Raw genomic sequence first — 16993 nt, forward strand, 5'->3', positions numbered from 1 at the left:
ATATATATATATATATACATAATATTTGTAGGTTAAATAAGTAAAAAATCAGTTATTTAACATTAAGGGGTAGTTGTGTTTTTTTAACATTACATTTAGTTAAATTTAGCTACATTTATACTGTCTTAAAGTTACATCTGGCCTTTTGAGGGCAACCGATATGCTGATGTGGCCCTCAGTGGGCAAACTGACCACGTTTGTTGATGCCTTTTCTGTCTCTACTAGGGAAGCGGCTTTTATTTTGAAACGCTCCAAACGGAAGTAGATCTTGTTTTGAGCGGAAGTGGTCCTGGAACAATCTGGACGTCTAAAATTAGGGAGGCGCCCCAACTGCAAATGACGCAAGAAGACTAAAGTGGATGTTGTCGTCGTCCCTGTGAGTAAATGATAACACGACTCGAGGGGTCATGGAGACCCTCGCCACAAATTAGCTGTTGACGACACGGAGGGTATTTTTAGCTGCGGCTGTCATGTTTTCGTAACGGCCCGGCCGTGGCGTTCACTATAAAGGACTGTGAAAATGCAGCTGTACAACAGTGCGCTGACACACTACCCGAGGACGTCTCGCAGAGTTACGATTACTTTGTCGCCCGCCGCCGAGCACTTGAACGGGACGACTCGAAGTTCCCCGGAGGTCGACGGAGCGGGGTTTGACCGACGTCAGGCGACTTCCAGCGGCGGCGACGCTGCGTCACACATGCCCGCCTTTTCCAGCTACGAGGCTTCGCCCGCGAGGCCGACTTACTTCACCTCCACCGCAGAGATATTAATCCGCAAACCCGACGGGCTGGAAAGATCCGTGCCCGTTCGCATCGTGAGGGGGCCTCAAAACAACACCCCCTCCCTTCAGTCGCGTGCGCTCTGCAGCGACGCAGGCAGGGTGGGAGAACTGGTGGAGCACGTCAGACATGGGACGGAGATGTTTGCTCCTGGTGGGAATCTTGTTTTCAAGAGCAACAGCGCAAATGAATCCGTAGCAGATGAACGGAAACGAAAGATTGGGAGTTTATTGGAGGATGATGCGGATTCACTCCCCAGTGCCCACTTTCGAAATGGATGGGAGCTGGCTGCACCCAGATCAGTTCACAAAGACTTCAGAAAGGAGCATCTCAGTGATGCGACCCCAGCCTCAGATGACAAGCAGGCCTTTGAGCTCAGCGTCCTGCAGGAGGCAGCTCCTCAGAGAGTCCAGGACAAAGTGGACAAAGTCACCCGGTACCTGGCTGAAGTGGAGAAGCAGAACAAGTACCTCCAGGAGAGGCACAGGTACAGGTACCACATCATTCCAGATGGCAACTGTCTGTACAGAGCTGTGTGCAAAGCCGTGTACGGGGACCAGTCCAGACACGGGGAGCTGCGGGAGCAGACGGTGTACCACATCGCCGACCACCTGGACGACTTCATCCCAGTCATTGAAGGGGATGTGGGGGAGTTCCTAATCAACGCAGCTCAGGACGGCACCTGGGCAGGGTACCCGGAGCTTCTCGCCATGAGCCAGATGCTCAACGTCAACATTCACCTTACAACTGGGGGGAGCTTGGAGAGTCCCACTGTCTCCACCATGGTGCACTATCTTGGGGAGGAGGATGCTTCCAAACTGGCTATCTGGTTGAGTTGGCTCAGCAATGGACACTATGATGTCATTTTGGACAAGTGTCTCCCCAACCCAGAGTATGAGGACTGGTGTCGACAGTCACAGATGCAGCGGAAGCGAGACGAGGAACTGGCGAAGTCGATGGCAGCCTCGTTATCCAAGATGTACATAGAACAGAACGGATCTGTGTGAAAGAAAGTCATCTCGAGAGTGAATGTTTGTTACTGAATAGTATCGCTCCTGCTTAGTTTTAAATTATTTTTATAAGATTTCTATCATGGGTGAAAGGAAGTGCAGTGCACATGCGTGGGTTTTTATGAACCAGAATTTCCAAATGATTGTTTGAAAGGTTGTGTGGCATTTTGAGATACTTTTGGTTACGAGACGTAGATTATTGGAGTGGATTTGGTGTGTACAGTATTTATTTTTCCTTTTGTGGGGGGCAAACATATTTTTCTGATATGCTTTATTGGCAGTTGCCAAATATTTTCAAATACAGAGAAACCTAGTTTGCATTTTTACACCTGGCTTTATCATGCATTATCTGTTTACTCACTTTTGCACAAAAGTCCAGTCAGACTTGTTGAGAAAGTTTGGATTTGTATCCTGTTCTTTTTGAATAATTCCAGTCTTTGTGTTTGACAAAATAATTCATAATTAAAAAAAAAATGAAAGAAAATAACTGAGTTTACTATATGTGTATGTGCTTTGCTCACACTATTTTATTAAACTGTCTAGTTTCACTGATCTTGTTTATTCATTCTGAAAACGTATAATCAAGTTGAAGGTATTCTTCAAGTAGAAATATCCAGTATTGTGTCATTTGTTGTGGGGAAAAAGCCACCAGTAGCTGAGAAGATAATTCAAGTAGTTACTTTTTGCATAATTTGTTGCAGAAATTATGCTTTTTGTTGGGGCACAGCTCAGTAAATCATGAGATACAAACATTTGTTCTTTAAAAATTGCTATGATGGCTAAAATAAGTTTATAATCCTTTTGCTGAACTTTGTTTTGGAACAGCTATGTTAGTTGAAAACTCATGGAGGATAGACGTGTGATTTGTATATTGATAAATTTTTGACGATCAGCAGACATCTTGAGGCGCTAAAGGTCAGTTTATTGTAAGGGTCATTATTGATATTAAAAAAACGTGGACGTAACCAATGAACTCTGAACAAAACGTTCAAACGAAGACAAAAGAACGAGTCATTCTAATAATTTTGATGACTAACAGAAAAAAAATAAGCCAGAAGAAGTACTTTAAAAAGAGATCAGCCTTTTTGTGCTACAGTAGATTTTTGGAAGTATTTTCAAAAATATTTTATAAAATTTGTTCATTCCGTACATGCAAACATGCATACATATAGCACAGAGCATGCATATGCATGCATACATAAATATGCACACTACATGCATATGTATACATACATAAATACATAGCACAGTACATGTACTGTATGCATGCATATGCATGCATATACAGTACATATATATACTGTAGCACAGTACTTGTACATGCATGCATACATACATACAGCACAGTACATGTACATGCATGCCTACTAACACATAGCACAGCACATGTACATGGATGCATACAAACATACATACCTAATACATAGCACAGCACGTACACACATGCATACAAACATACATATATACATACATATAGCACATCACATGTACATGCATGCATACAAACATACATGCATCCATACATACATGCATACATGCATATAGCACATGGCATGTATATGCATGCATACAAACACATAAATATAGCACATACATATTTAGGCCTACAGTACAAGCATATGGTAAATGCATACATTATACATAGCACGCACATTCATACAGTATTTACAGTATATATAGTAGACACAGTGCATGCATGCATACAAACATACAAAAATATAGCATGCACATACAAGCATATAGTAAATGCATACAGTGTGCATACACGTATACATGTACAAGTACCCTCAGTGCTGCATCCAGTCCATCCACTGCAAACACAAAAATTGTCCCTTTCTTCCACTAGATGGCGATATAGGCTTAATGTTTTCACACAAAACATTGCAGGCAGAAGAGTAAGCATTTCGTTTTCTTCCCGTTTTCTGCTTTCTTCTCTAAAAACCTCCTGTAACGAGTGATAATTATATCTTTCTCACTGAATTTCTGTAAAGTCCTGAAAAATGGGGAACAGGGGAAAATGGTTGAACAGCATTAAATCTTTAATTAAAGGTCTACTTATAAATTAAGACACTTTTTAAAAGTTAAATCAAATACTTGATTCAGTTCCTTAAGCAATGTGATAAACGGTTTGACATGATATTTTATTTAATGCGCCTCATTAAAGTGGTGTTATTTATTTCTACCCTGAAAGCTCCACAGTGATGACGTAACGTAGCAGTCCTAGCGGCACGCGGCAGAAAGTTTTTCATCTTATTCAATGCGGAGGAAGAAGTCTCACGCGCACCATAAACAAGCAGGAGGCAGGTGGGGTTGGACGGAGCGGGCTCCTTCACCGCAGTGCTGGCGCAAACCAGCTCACAGGGCGCAAGAAAAAAAAAAAGAAGACCCACACCCCCAAGCCCACAGAGCCGCGCGTCTTTGAAGGGTTCACACGCGTCCAGCGGACCACGAGACCGTGAGGCTCGCGCTGGTTGGAAACTTACCGGGTACTTTTCAAAGCAAGCCGGAGCAGAGAGGCGGACACGGCGGGGACATGTCGGGACACCGGGTGCAGTTCGACCTTCCTCCGAGTGACCACAGAGGCAGCCCCAAATGTAGCAGTAAGGAAATGTACTCTCCAGAATAAATTTAGAAGTCTGTTTCTCTTGAACATGTAAAAAAAAAAAAAAAAAAATGCACATGTTCTGATGAGGTTCGAACCCGCATCATAACTTAAAATTAGGGGCGCATCGATAAATCAGCCGGACGATTTGGGGAAATCGGAAATTTTTCGATACTTGCACGAGAAACCGATTTTACCAACTTTTTTAGTATTAACTAAACACTACCTCATGGCCAGTTAAAACAAGTATTGTTTCTAGTGTATTGTTCAAGGGTATGATTTCCAATATAAGATTAGAAAATTGAAGGTGCATTGTGACCTTATAACACCTGACAGTGTCACTTGTAAAACAATATCGGTATCGGCCAAAATCGGAATTGTCATGTCAGACTTTTTTAGAAATTGGTGATCGGCCAGAAAACTGCAATCAGTGCACTCCTGCTTAAAATGGCACCTTTTTTTTTCTTGAACTTTCACAGTAGCCTACAGCTAAAGAGCTCAGAATGTCGTATACTATTTTAGTAATTACAACCAGGGAACAAGGTGTGAGGAGATTTAATCTTTTTCAACTTTTATTTATCTGATGTTTGTATAAGACTTTATTGCATGTGACTGATGTGTTGACCCCATCACCAGTGGTCCACTCAGCATCAGTGACATCCACTGATAAGAAGAGGCAGTTGACCCTTTCATGATATCTCTCTCTCACCCCCCCCCCCCCCCCCCCCACACACACACACACTAACTACAGTTCTCATGCTTTGTCTTGAAGGTGATGCTCACCTTGTGGAGCAATCTAGCAAGTTTAGAAGATTAAAGGTGCGGTTGAAGATGTGGCTCTGCTCACATGTAAAGTGCCTGTAATGGTGCTGCAGCGAGACAAACACTGAGCTCGTCCCCACAGCGACAGTCTGAGTGACAGAACACGTGAACAAGGATGCAAGGGAAAATTGCTAGTTATCTGCAAAGCTCGTGGAGGAGTGCAATCTGTAGCTTTTATTCTATGGTTTTTGAAGTTTGTGACGGAAGCCTCGCTGGCAGTTTGTCTCTGTGTTTCATGTTTTCCTCAGTCACATGGACTGCAGAGGGAGAAGTGCTGATGTAGTATGCAGGTTCAGATCGCATGTGGGGCTGATGTGTGGAAGGGGACAACAGCAGCTTCAGCAGCAAGCTACACATTCTGACTCAGCCGATCCATTTTTCTTGCTGCTTAGCAGCAGGTGACATGGAGGTCAACCTCCAGTGTCTTATCTTGTCTTTCACATATATGATAGTATTAAAAGTGTGTAAAGACTGGATTATTCGTAAAGCCTGCAAAAGACATCAGACTTATTCTCGTATCTGTCTTGATTTATCAGTCGGGTATATACAGTGTTGAACCCCCCCCCCCCCCCCCACACACACAAGTCAGCCTGTTTTCAGTTAAGTATCAGTAAGTGAAGTACAAGAAATACATCTGATACAAAAACAAGTGCTATGCTTGTTTACATGTAATGAAACTAGGGATGCACGATATTATCGGCATGGTGTCGGTATCGGGCGATATTTGCGTTAAAGTTAAATATCGGATATCGGCCATTCCATCAAAATAACTCGCCAATATAAAAGGTGCTTATATATATATTTATAATGTATGTATGTATAAAAGGTTCTGTTTTTGTATGACAATCCAGTGACAAAATTTGACATTAAACATAATCCAAGCATCATTTTCAGCCCCCTTTTTGGCATCTACATTTGGTAGCAGGCCAAATTGACAAAGACCATGCAGAATGTAGTATTTTAATTCCACTGCAGAGAAAGCTAGTCTCTGTAAGTAGGTCCAAGGGGAAAATATCGGTATCGGTTATCAGCCAAATAAGTTATCGACCAAAAATCCAATATCGTGCATCCCTAGTTGAAACCTTTTTTTTGCATCATTTTCTTATGGATTTCCTACAGAACTGTTTTTTTTTCCAGTTAAATTGTTTTTTTAATCCTAACCTCAGTTACTTTGCTCTTCACCATCATCACAGTGGGAGTTTGAGTCACACTTTCCATGCAAAGCGTCATTGCAGCTGTTTCACAACATTAATACGAAAGAACAAGTTGCAGATGTTAGCGTTGCAGATGGTATGCGGTTGACTTAGTGTTTTGGATTTAAAATTTGAATGTTGGCATGACGGCTGTTTGATCTTTTTTGTGTGATGTGGGAACTAATCTCCGTTTTGTGAGGAACTGACTGACTGTAGAGCGTGTCATTCGGAGCTAAACAGTGAAATGACTTTCATTGCAACCTAGACAGCTGCAGTCTGAAGCATGGTGTCCATCATATCAGGTTTCTAAAAATATTTACAGAGTATGTCAACAGCTTCTAGACAAAGATAAGCAGTCTGGGATGGAGAGCTGGATGAAGATATCGCCTTCATTGTTCCTAATAGTCTGATAATAGTTCATATGAAGGAAGAGTGGAGGGCTCAGCAATATAAAAATAGCCATATTTGACGGGAGACCTATAAATAAAGTTATAGTAATAAATGTAGCTCTTTATTGTTCACTTGATGTGCAATAGTTTTGTAGAATATGGTGAATACTTCTTCACGGGTGCTTCTTTACCAGCTCAGGAAAGCAGCTGTTGTCTGTGCCACCATCAGTCTTAAGAAACTAAAAGAAGGGGAGGATGTCTCCACAGCACAGAATAGAAATGTGAAGATGAAGATGAAGTTTAGCTGTAATTTTCTCAGACATCGCTCATTCACTGAGCTGCTCTTGACTCGGGTAAAGTGTGAAATGCCAACGTTGAGTACATTTGATATCCATTTTAGTTGGTCCTTCTGGAAATTGCAAAGCCCCAGAGAAGCCATCTGCTCTCATTGTGAATTAAAAGCATGTCCCTAAAGAACTCTTCAGTTCGAGCTCAAAACAAAAAGTTAAGACTGGACTGTAGCCTGATCTGACAAACTGTTGCATACTGGTGTGTTTTGCTTTAATTTGATGGGTTGTTATCTGTTCTCACTTAAAATATATAATTAAAAAACAGGAAATAGAAGACATAAATACTGATGGTTCAATGTGTATTTTAAAATTTTATTTTGAAAGACTTATGTATGTTAGGGAGGATGGAAATAATTTAACTGACCTGGCAACGGTGATGAAACTCAGCAGCTGTTGCCTTTTTAAGCCCACATACAAATGTACATCACTGATCTCTTTATTTTATTTTTTTCTGGATGTGATTTTAATTGTTCAAAAGATTTAAGTTAGGAAAAGTCTTCAGGAGGTAATTCAAACGATTCTCGTATAGATATCCACAGCAATAGTTTTATTTTTTCCTCAGGTTGGTTTCTGGTGAGCACAACAATGATCACCTGGCGGCAGAAAAATGCAAACTTGTTCAGTCTTTATTTTGTTGTTGCCCTGTCAAGAACCTTTAACATGATGTCTGTAAAGTTAGAAACACAGTTTAAGGTATTCTTATATAGGATTGGAATAATTTATGAACTTGCAGTGGTGTCCACTCGTGGTATAACTGGCAGCTTTCTAAATATTTAATTTGGGAATAGTTTCACTCTAGAATGACGGACTTCTCATCGTTTGGAAATTGACTCATGAGTTTTATAGAGGGGGTCATAACTGCTGCTTATAGCAACATTTGGTTGATAAGGTTTGGGCTTTAGGATTCATTTAAGATCCCAAACAACAAGAATAGTTAAAGTTTGTTGTAATGCAGCTGGTGGTGGTCAGTATCCAGTGGTGGGGCCAGTCTGCAGAGATAGGACAGTTAGTGGACTGAATATTTCTGCGAGTGAGATTTTGAACAGAGACGGTGACTAACCTTATCAAGCAGGTGAGGTGGGGGCCTCTCCCTGTTAGAGCTGGGTAAGATGACATCACCATCACTGGGTTAAGCGCAGCCGCAGGGCAGAGCTGTGGTTAGTGTGGTCAGAGGGGTATCCACAAACAAGGTCCAGGAGTAGAAGTCGGGGTCAGGCACGGGAGGTCAGAGATCCAGATACAAATCCATAGGGCAATCTGTGAGTCATGGTCGTTGGGCCAGAAGGAGTATGTAACAAGATCAGAAAGGCAAAACAAGAGCAGGCAAGCAACAGGCAGATCGGGGTTTCCAAAAGGCAGGCATGAGGTTAAGACGAGAAGCTCAAACAAGACTGAACAGAACGCTGGACTTCCACTTCCGTGAGGGGTTTTATAATCTGGCAGAGTAGAGTGGTGAGAGGAGTCCTTAAATATGGATCAGAACAGATGTGGTGAATCAGGGCTGATGAGCTGAGAGTGAAGAGTGGGCATGGCAGAATGACAAGAGAAGCAGAACATGGCATGAAGAGGCAGAAACATGACATTGGTTATGACTTGCACTCTTAGTTTGCATGAAAGCAGTAAAGATGGACTTTGTTTTTCACTTCGTTTTGGTGTCGATTTTGTGAAAAAGCAAACAGCTAATAATGCAGTTTAATTTTTACGAGCTGCTGTTCATCTCAGGTTGTATTTGATTAAAAAAATGACTTTGAAAAGACCAGATATTTGTTTTGTTTTAACCAGATAAACATTGTGCATGACTGTATTTCCTGATTGTATTTGGTATAGCCAACTCTTAAATTAAAGTAGATAAAATAAATATCACTTGCTACAACATGTGACATGTTTTATTCTTAATTGTGAGGAAGGAGACTCAGCATGAAGGTCCTGTTTGAGAATAGGAAGGCATTATTGAAAAAAAATCTAAAGCTTTGCACAAGACGAGAAAACATAATGTGAGAAGATCTTGTGGCTAGAAGTCAGTTGAGTCATTGTCTGTCTCACTGAGTGTCTGCGCATCATGAAACTTTGCACGCTTGATGAATTATCTGTCCTCTTCTGCCTTCTTCCACTGTTGGAGACCATGAAGTCTCCAGCAGTGGGCTGCTGATGCTACATGGAAAAGGAGCAGATGTTTTCCTTCTTAAAAAAAAAAAAAAGCTATATTTCTGGTTTAAGTGATTCTGTCTATGAGTTCCTTCTCCAAGATGATTTATCTGTAATTCTCTTTAAGCAGCAGTGGAGCTGCAGCAGTTCATAAGTGCAAATTTTCAAGATGCAAAGGATATGAAAAGTTAATCGGTTTTGCAGCAACAAGTTACACAACTGCTCTTCTCATACCTGTTAGAAGAAGCTGGGGAGTAAACAAACTTGTCTGTGATGCTGAAAGCTGTACCACGTCTTTACTGGTGAACTGAGACAATCTGCCTCGCTGTTTGGATTCAACATTCATTTTATGCCCTTTCCCAGCCACTAATGATGCATGATACCTGCACTGATGATTTTTTTAAAGAGCAACGGGAGCAGAAAAAGAATTTAGTCACACATGAGTAGTCAAGTAGCCTTCCATTTGATGTTGCAGCCAGGCCATGTTCAAAGGAAAAATTTAAATGGGAGAAAATGAAGGTGTTTTCACGTTCAATTTGAATTTTGCGTCTGCACATACACATGCACGTATGGTTTTGCTTGATACAGAGGTTGTCTCAGACTTAGCTTCACACCGCTTGCTTGTGACATTGAATCTTTTATCCACCAAATGTGATTTTTAACAACTTCACTAATGGATTAAAAATATTGCAGTCATTGCCAGAGGTCAACTATTCATGCACAACTTTTAACACAAGAACTGCTAATCTATAATAACTAAAACATGTTGAATAAAATACAGCAGAAACAGTCTTAAAAAGCAAAGCTAAGACGTGTGCGATTATTACAACATAGTTAGTGGAGGTATAAAAGAAGCCAAAAGCATGAATATACACGCCTGGGCTTTTTCTCAGTCACATCTTGGATTTTAAAGGCCTTTCCCAATAGCATATAATTTACCCGACTTGGCTAAAAGTAAGTCATGTGATGCCACTCATTTAAGATTCCAAACATTTTGCTTTTGTGTCTAATTTGATAACTGAGCTTGTGAGTTTGGAAAGGATCCACTCCCAGTCAATAACCGCAGGCCTCTCCTGTCAATGTGACAAATGGGAGGTTTCAGGGGGAGGGTGTGCATTTAAGTGGATGGGACACCACTGATAGGGTGCGGTGACAGTAAGAGAGCTGTTGTGGGAGGAATATGTTCAGAAAGTGCTGAGAAGTTCTGCAGTGACTTTATAGTATCCAATTTTTATTCCAGAACAGAAGAAAAACACCCTCAGCTGAAGGCATACAGCAGTTTCAGCTCTGTTTTTGATGATAGCTCAGAATAATTAGTAGCAGAATGAACATTGACCTATTGCTTTATCAGCAAGCTTTTAATCTGTGAGAATAAGGAAATAAATATACAATGCAAACTAGAGAAATTGCATTTTCTATGAAAATGCAGTGTGAATGCTTATTGCTGAAGAACTTGCTGAAAAACAGCGGAAATTAGCTAAAAACATCCTGAAATGTAGCTGAAATGGAAAAACAAGCCTACGTTAGCAGAAGAAAGAAAGAACACGTATTAGCTGAATTTGGTTTAAATAAGCAAAAATGAGTGCAATAATAAGTAAGTTTGCTAAAAAAAAAGGCCTAAGATTAGCAAAAAATAAATACATAATGAAAATTGTTGAAAATACAGAAAAGCTTAAATTACCAGAAGAAAGTCAAGAGAGCACAATTATGCCCAATTAGGCTTAAAGAAGCAGAAATGAGCACAAAAAGTGGCAATTACCTGAAAAATGCAGAAATTTGAACAAAAAAGAGCTGAATAGTAGCTAAAGAAGAAAGAAGGCTTAAATTATCAGAAGGAAGTGGAGAAAGCACAATTGTGCCCAATTAGGCTGAAAGAAGCTGAAATGAGCACAAAGAAGTGGAAATTATCTGAAAAAGCTGAAATTAGTAAAAAATAAAAATAAAAACAAGTATAAAGGCAGAAGAACTCCTGTGGAGAGAGGACATTTTTGCTGAATTAGGCTGAAAAATGTTGAAATGAGTTTTAAAAAAAGTGGAATTAGCCAACAAAAGCTAAAATTTGCATAGAAACAGCTAAATAGTAGCTGAAATAGCAGAAAAAGCTGAAACTTGCATAGCTGAAAGGAGCATAACAAGATGAAATGGCCTGAAAAAAGTTAGAAGAAGCACAAAATGTAATTAGCAGAAAGAATCTAAAAGGATCACAAAACAGCTGGAAAAAATGGCTGAAAGTAGCTGAAAAAGTTAAAATTTGCACAAGGAAGCTGAAAGAAGCTGAAACAGAACAACATTTGAAAGGAGCAGTAAAAGATTGTAAACAGATCTAAAGATTTGAAGGATGTAAAATGAGCTCAATTAATTTTCGTTGAGGAAAAAAGTGGCAGAAAATGCTAAATATTTCAAAAAGCTTAAGTTGCACCAATACCAAAAGTCATAGCATCCTTCTCCTGAATTAGCTGAACATTTTGATATTGGATTTTTAGCTTGAAAATTGTGGAATGAGAAAGATGCCGAAAAATGTACAGAAGAAAAATGGATCACAATAGTGTGAATGCTTCATAAGGATTCACACTATTACTATTGGTTTTTTTGTTGTTGTTGTTTTTAAAAAAAAAAAATTTTCATTTACTGTGCGTTTTCAGGTCAGGTTGAGCTAATCCACTCTAGTTCTTGGAAGATCTATGCATGCCAATAAGTGAGGTGCTGACATCCGCAAATGGCTGTTGATCCTTTGATCCCACTACTAATCTGAAGATAAAGGATTTCTTTAATTGGGGTCCTTTTCTTTTAATGCTGAAGTATTTACTACTAGAGGCTGACAGATTAAGGTTCTTCAGTGGTCGATGCTGGTTTATAAAGGCTATTTGTTTGTTTGTTTTCAGAACAAAAATATATAATAAAATACCATCCATAAACATTACAATTGACTACAATTTTAAGATAAAAATATGTAAAGAAAGAGTTAATGCCTGTGTTTAGTGATTCAGCCCTGGGGCCTGATGCAGGTCAGTACACGTTCTTATCTTGCTACTGTTCATTAAAAGCTCAGTTCTGAGATTAAAGCTTCCTATATTTTCTCTCTGAAAGTAACTTTTTATCTAACTACATATATAAAGCTCAGAAAGATCAACTTTAAAGTATTGTTTTTTTATAGTAAATTTTAATCTTGTTCTTTAAAAAAGTTGCTAATTCATCCAATCAACTTCTTTTTGGTTCTGCTGGTGTTGAACAGAAAAAAGTACCCCTGCTGTAAAAAGGCCCCCATCACAGAAAACGCAATGACAAAAGGACATGTTATCAAGTGTAACAACACTGTGTGCACGTTTTAATCGGCTTAGCAAACTCAGGTGTGAAAAATGTAGATTATTTTTTTAAAATGGCAAAAATAAGCTTCATTATGTGGTCGACTGATCAATTGCTCGACCTCTACTTTCTACATTTAAACATTTTCTTACGTTAAGGACAAATTCTTGTTTCAAATAATGAACAAATCAATTAGATTGAGGTCTTTTACAGAAACGTAACTAATTAGAAATGAAATATGAGCTGAAAAGCTCCTACTGAGGTAATTTTAAAATTAACTGGGTGATGATTTTGTTCTGTGAACCGCCTAAACTTTTGCAGCTTTCCTCAATTAGAACTTCAGCTCATCAAAGCTCTCTTAAAAAACAACAGCTGAACAAAAGCTGAAGTTGTGTCTGTGAAAACTAGGGAACAAAATTAGAAGACCTGACAGAAGACCCAGATATTTATTTGTTTTTTTAATATTTAATCATTTACACCTTTAAATATATCTTCACAATGGAAAAAGTTGCTTTTAAAATGCTTTTATGTAAAGAATCATAACATGGAGGAAAAAAGTTTGCGGGATCTCTATTAAAAAAACTGGTCTGAATGTTTTATGTTCGGTGGTATGATAGTACTAAAATTTAATTTAAGTTTAATTGAATTGAATTTTTTGGTTCAAAATGTTGATATTACAGAGGAGTTTGGGAATAAAATACAAGATTAAGTATTTGAAGACCTCTATTAGACATGGATGAGGCTTTATTATGGTTTGTAGCTACGTTTCAGCTAGGGATGCACAATATTATTGGCATGGCATCAATATCGACAAATATTAGCGATAAAGTTAAATATCGGACATGGGCCATTCCATCAAAATAACTCAACAATATAAAAGGTGCGCCTATATATATATATATATATATATATATATATATATATATATATATATATATATATTAGGGCTGGACAATAATACAAATAAGTTTTAACATATTTAACATATTGGCATATCGGATATTGGCCAAAAATCCAATATCGTGCATCTCTAATTTCAGCCAGCGGTGTCAGGTTTGAAATCTGACAGAAATGTGAACTCAGAAGAGTATCATTAGATTTTGATTCATCATACATCTGGAGGGCATCGTTTAATTCTAAATTACAAAAACGAATTCTCGAACTAAATACATTTTGCACGCAACATGTAATGAATAAACTTTGAATGAACTTCGATTCACACTAATTTAATCAGATCCCAACTTAGAGCAGCTGAGATTTGTGTCTTTAATCTTAAAATGTTTTTACAGCATATTCAAAGCTGTTAGTTGCCATTATCGGCCCACAGCTGCTTATTATCATCGTCTTCATTTTTTTCTTGGCCCAGGAATCCACTGAAGAGAGTCCAAATTAGCCTAAACTTTCCATTGACCTACAGGACCTTAAGTCCTCCAGCCCCTGAGTCACCCGAACCCCCATTCCTGCCTCAGAACTTGACACTGAATGGCGCCCAGTTTTAATGTCATGGGGATTGTGGCTGCTCCTCACTGATAAAGGTTTGGGGTTACTCTTTGATGTTCTTTGGGCTCCTTAATGAGAATCAGACTCTGGGGTTTTCTAGGCAAAGCTTCAACATTTCCTCCTCCCCTCCTTCTTTCACTTGGAGCAATGGGGCTGTGAGTTTTAACAACCAGTCTACCTTAGTTCAAAGAAGATAACTATTTTTTTCCTGGTCTTTTTCTTTGCTAACAGATTTCCCTCCCATGCCTTCCTGACTCGTCTTGTCTTTCCTTGATCAGGCTTTTTGGCACCCAGACTTACTAGTTCATCTAATCATTTAGGGAGCCTTGGCCCAGGTGATTCAGACTTTAAAGTCCTTTTATCAGCACCTTGAAGGTTTGCCAAGGGACTCAGTACCCAAGGGGGTCCAGCTCAGCTTGGACTGCACACAAACACCAAAGCATGTGTGAACACGAAGCAACAACAAGGCAAAGGGTCAAGGCAGATGCCAGCCAGAGGGTGGGCCCAGACTGACTTCTGACCTGAGGTCTGAAAATGAAAGCCAATCAAAACCATATGTGCCAGTTCTTTGGTTATGTTTCCTTTCATGGCAAGGCAACAAATCTGTGGATAACAAAGACTTACTGTTGTGACCATACAATTTGGATTTGTGTTGAGCTTTTGTCAAATTCTGAACCCTTGTTGACAAGGCGTTCTTACAGAAAGATCGTCTTTTTTTCCCAAAAGTTTAAAAAATGTTTCTTGCCTCCTGTCATAGCCAGCACTGAAAACAACTTATTCAATAGTACATTTAGATCAAACTCCCACAGCTTCTGCTGTCAACAATTGCCCAGAGCCACTTGTAATGCAATTTATTACAATTAGCCTCAAGTCATTGGTATTTCTGGCCCAGTGAATGGCCTGTTAATTCACATTATTGCCATAGAGGAAAGCCATAAAGCTTGGAGGCTATTATTCCTGTGGGAATTCAGCCGTAGCATACTGTAATGAAGAGAAGTGGAGCCAAAGAATCAGTCTTTTGTCTTGAAACTTGACCCTCAAACGAAGCTGACATCTCTCATGACTGTTCCCATCACCCCTGTCAATCACGCCTTCAAATCTGAATCTTTTAGGTTAATGCAAGTTTGTTACCTGGGATGTCTTTCAACACCACCACTTTTTGTAAATATTTGTTTAGTCAGCTAATTTACCCTTTTTTGTTAAAAAAAACCCAAAAAACTTTTGTGCCTCCTGTGAGGCTGATGCTTATCTCCGTCCGGTCTTTGTCCGGATCAAGTCCTTTTTGCTGGTTTAACAAATCTCTGTTGCTGACTGAAGTCTTGTGTGTTTGTGTGGCCATGCATGTGTCTGTCCACTCGGGTCCATGTGTGCTGATGGGGGGACTTCCTGTTGTGTACTGACATACATGCTGACATTTGTTGTCACTGTTGTTTTATGTGGTATTTTACCTCAGTGTTGCACAATCACTGCTGTGACCAATACTCAATAGTCCACACTACGGAAGCACAATATATTAAAATTGCAAACATGCTGTACACATGAGAGCAAGTAATATTGAACAAATACTTAATGGTGTATATGTTTTGGCCTGTTTCATGTTTTCGCTTAAAAGAATGCCCAAAGCCTGATGGTTAAGATGAAGACTTTCAGTGATTTACCATTTAGCTAACTTGTGGGGTTGTGTTGGAAAAAGCACTCAGTCTTGGAAAGCACTGTGACTCTACTACCTTTTTTCATTCAACCTTTATTTAGACAGGTTAATCCCATTGAGCCTCGGGGACTCATTTACAAGAGAGACCTGCACCTCATGGTCCTGTTAGCAGCATATTATTAGGTGCCAGTGACAGTATTTTGCTTATCAAAATGATAACTACATTACAGTACAGTATTCTCTGATATAATAATTGTACTGCAGTTATTGAAGAGGGATTTGATTGTGACGTTGAGGTGACATTATAAGACGTATTTACTTTTGATGTTTACATTATTACAACTTTTACCCAATCTCCTGGCCAGATCCTGGCATTTGCAGCAGAGAATGGCACAGAGGTGATGTCAGAGAAGATTTGTGGAGATATTTACCGGTACACACCCGACTTGTTTAATCAGTCTTGTCTTTGCATATTTATAGCGATTTAGAGATTAAACATAGCCTGGAAAGCAATTACCAATTTAATTGGCTCCTGTTAATTGTTGACGCAGAATTTGTTGATGATTATGTCATGCTTTAAAATAAACCTATAGAGTTGATGTCATGTCATTTAAAAACTGGTCAGCTTGATTTAGAGACTCAACCATAAAAATCTCAAATGAAAATCCAATTTCTTGGCTAGCAAACAGTTACACAGAGATTATTAACAATCCCTCTGAGAGCGCTTAAACAAATGACATTTTCACATGTGAAAGGTCACAAATGAAATAGCCGTCGCAAGCATAAAATTGGACTGTACAGCTGTGATGATTCAGACTGATCAGTGTAAAACGTTACTTACTTCAGGTTGGAAAACTCCCTTAATATGAGCTCAGGAAATTATTCTTGACCACATTGGTGTTCATATCATTCAGTGAGTGGATTTTCTCAGCATGTTTCAGTCTAGGTGGAGCTTCTGACATTTGCTCTCTGGATAAAATTATATTTAAAAACAGTAAAAAGTACTAAATTTTTCATGTTCATACTATAGATCTTTATATAATTTAAATGACACAAATGTAGCAGTGATTAGGGAAATAACATGATTTTCAGCATTTAAATTTTAGGGGTTAAACATGTTGAAAAGTGTTTTTTTGTCATGTAGTTCATATATTGGTTTGAAATTACTGGGTTTTGTGTTTTCAATACTGTTTGCACCTAGAAACGTAGGTTACACATTCAGAAATTTATTACCAATGAAACATCCTCA

At 39.1% G+C, this 16993-nt stretch overlaps 1 protein-coding gene across 1 annotated transcript; it reads left to right on the plus strand.

Moving 5' to 3' along the window:
- The first annotated feature begins 291 nt into the window (after positions 1-291).
- On the plus strand, positions 292-2178 carry LOC119426777 (OTU domain-containing protein 1). The gene has a single exon (XM_037694359.1). It carries the CDS (start codon positions 521-523, stop codon positions 1784-1786), a length of 1266 nt encoding a protein of 421 aa, XP_037550287.1. The 5' UTR covers positions 292-520; the 3' UTR covers positions 1787-2178.
- The last annotated feature ends 14815 nt before the right edge of the window (positions 2179-16993 follow it).

This window comes from Nematolebias whitei, chromosome 20 (assembly GCF_014905685.2).
Source record: "Nematolebias whitei isolate Nwh7 chromosome 20, NemWhi1, whole genome shotgun sequence".
NCBI classification, from domain to species: Eukaryota; Metazoa; Chordata; class Actinopteri; order Cyprinodontiformes; family Rivulidae; genus Nematolebias; species Nematolebias whitei.

Excerpts from the sequence above, each read along its gene's own strand:
- LOC119426777 (XM_037694359.1), top strand. The coding sequence starts at position 521 with ATGCAGCTGTACAACAGTGCGCTGACACACTACCCGAGGACGTCTCGC.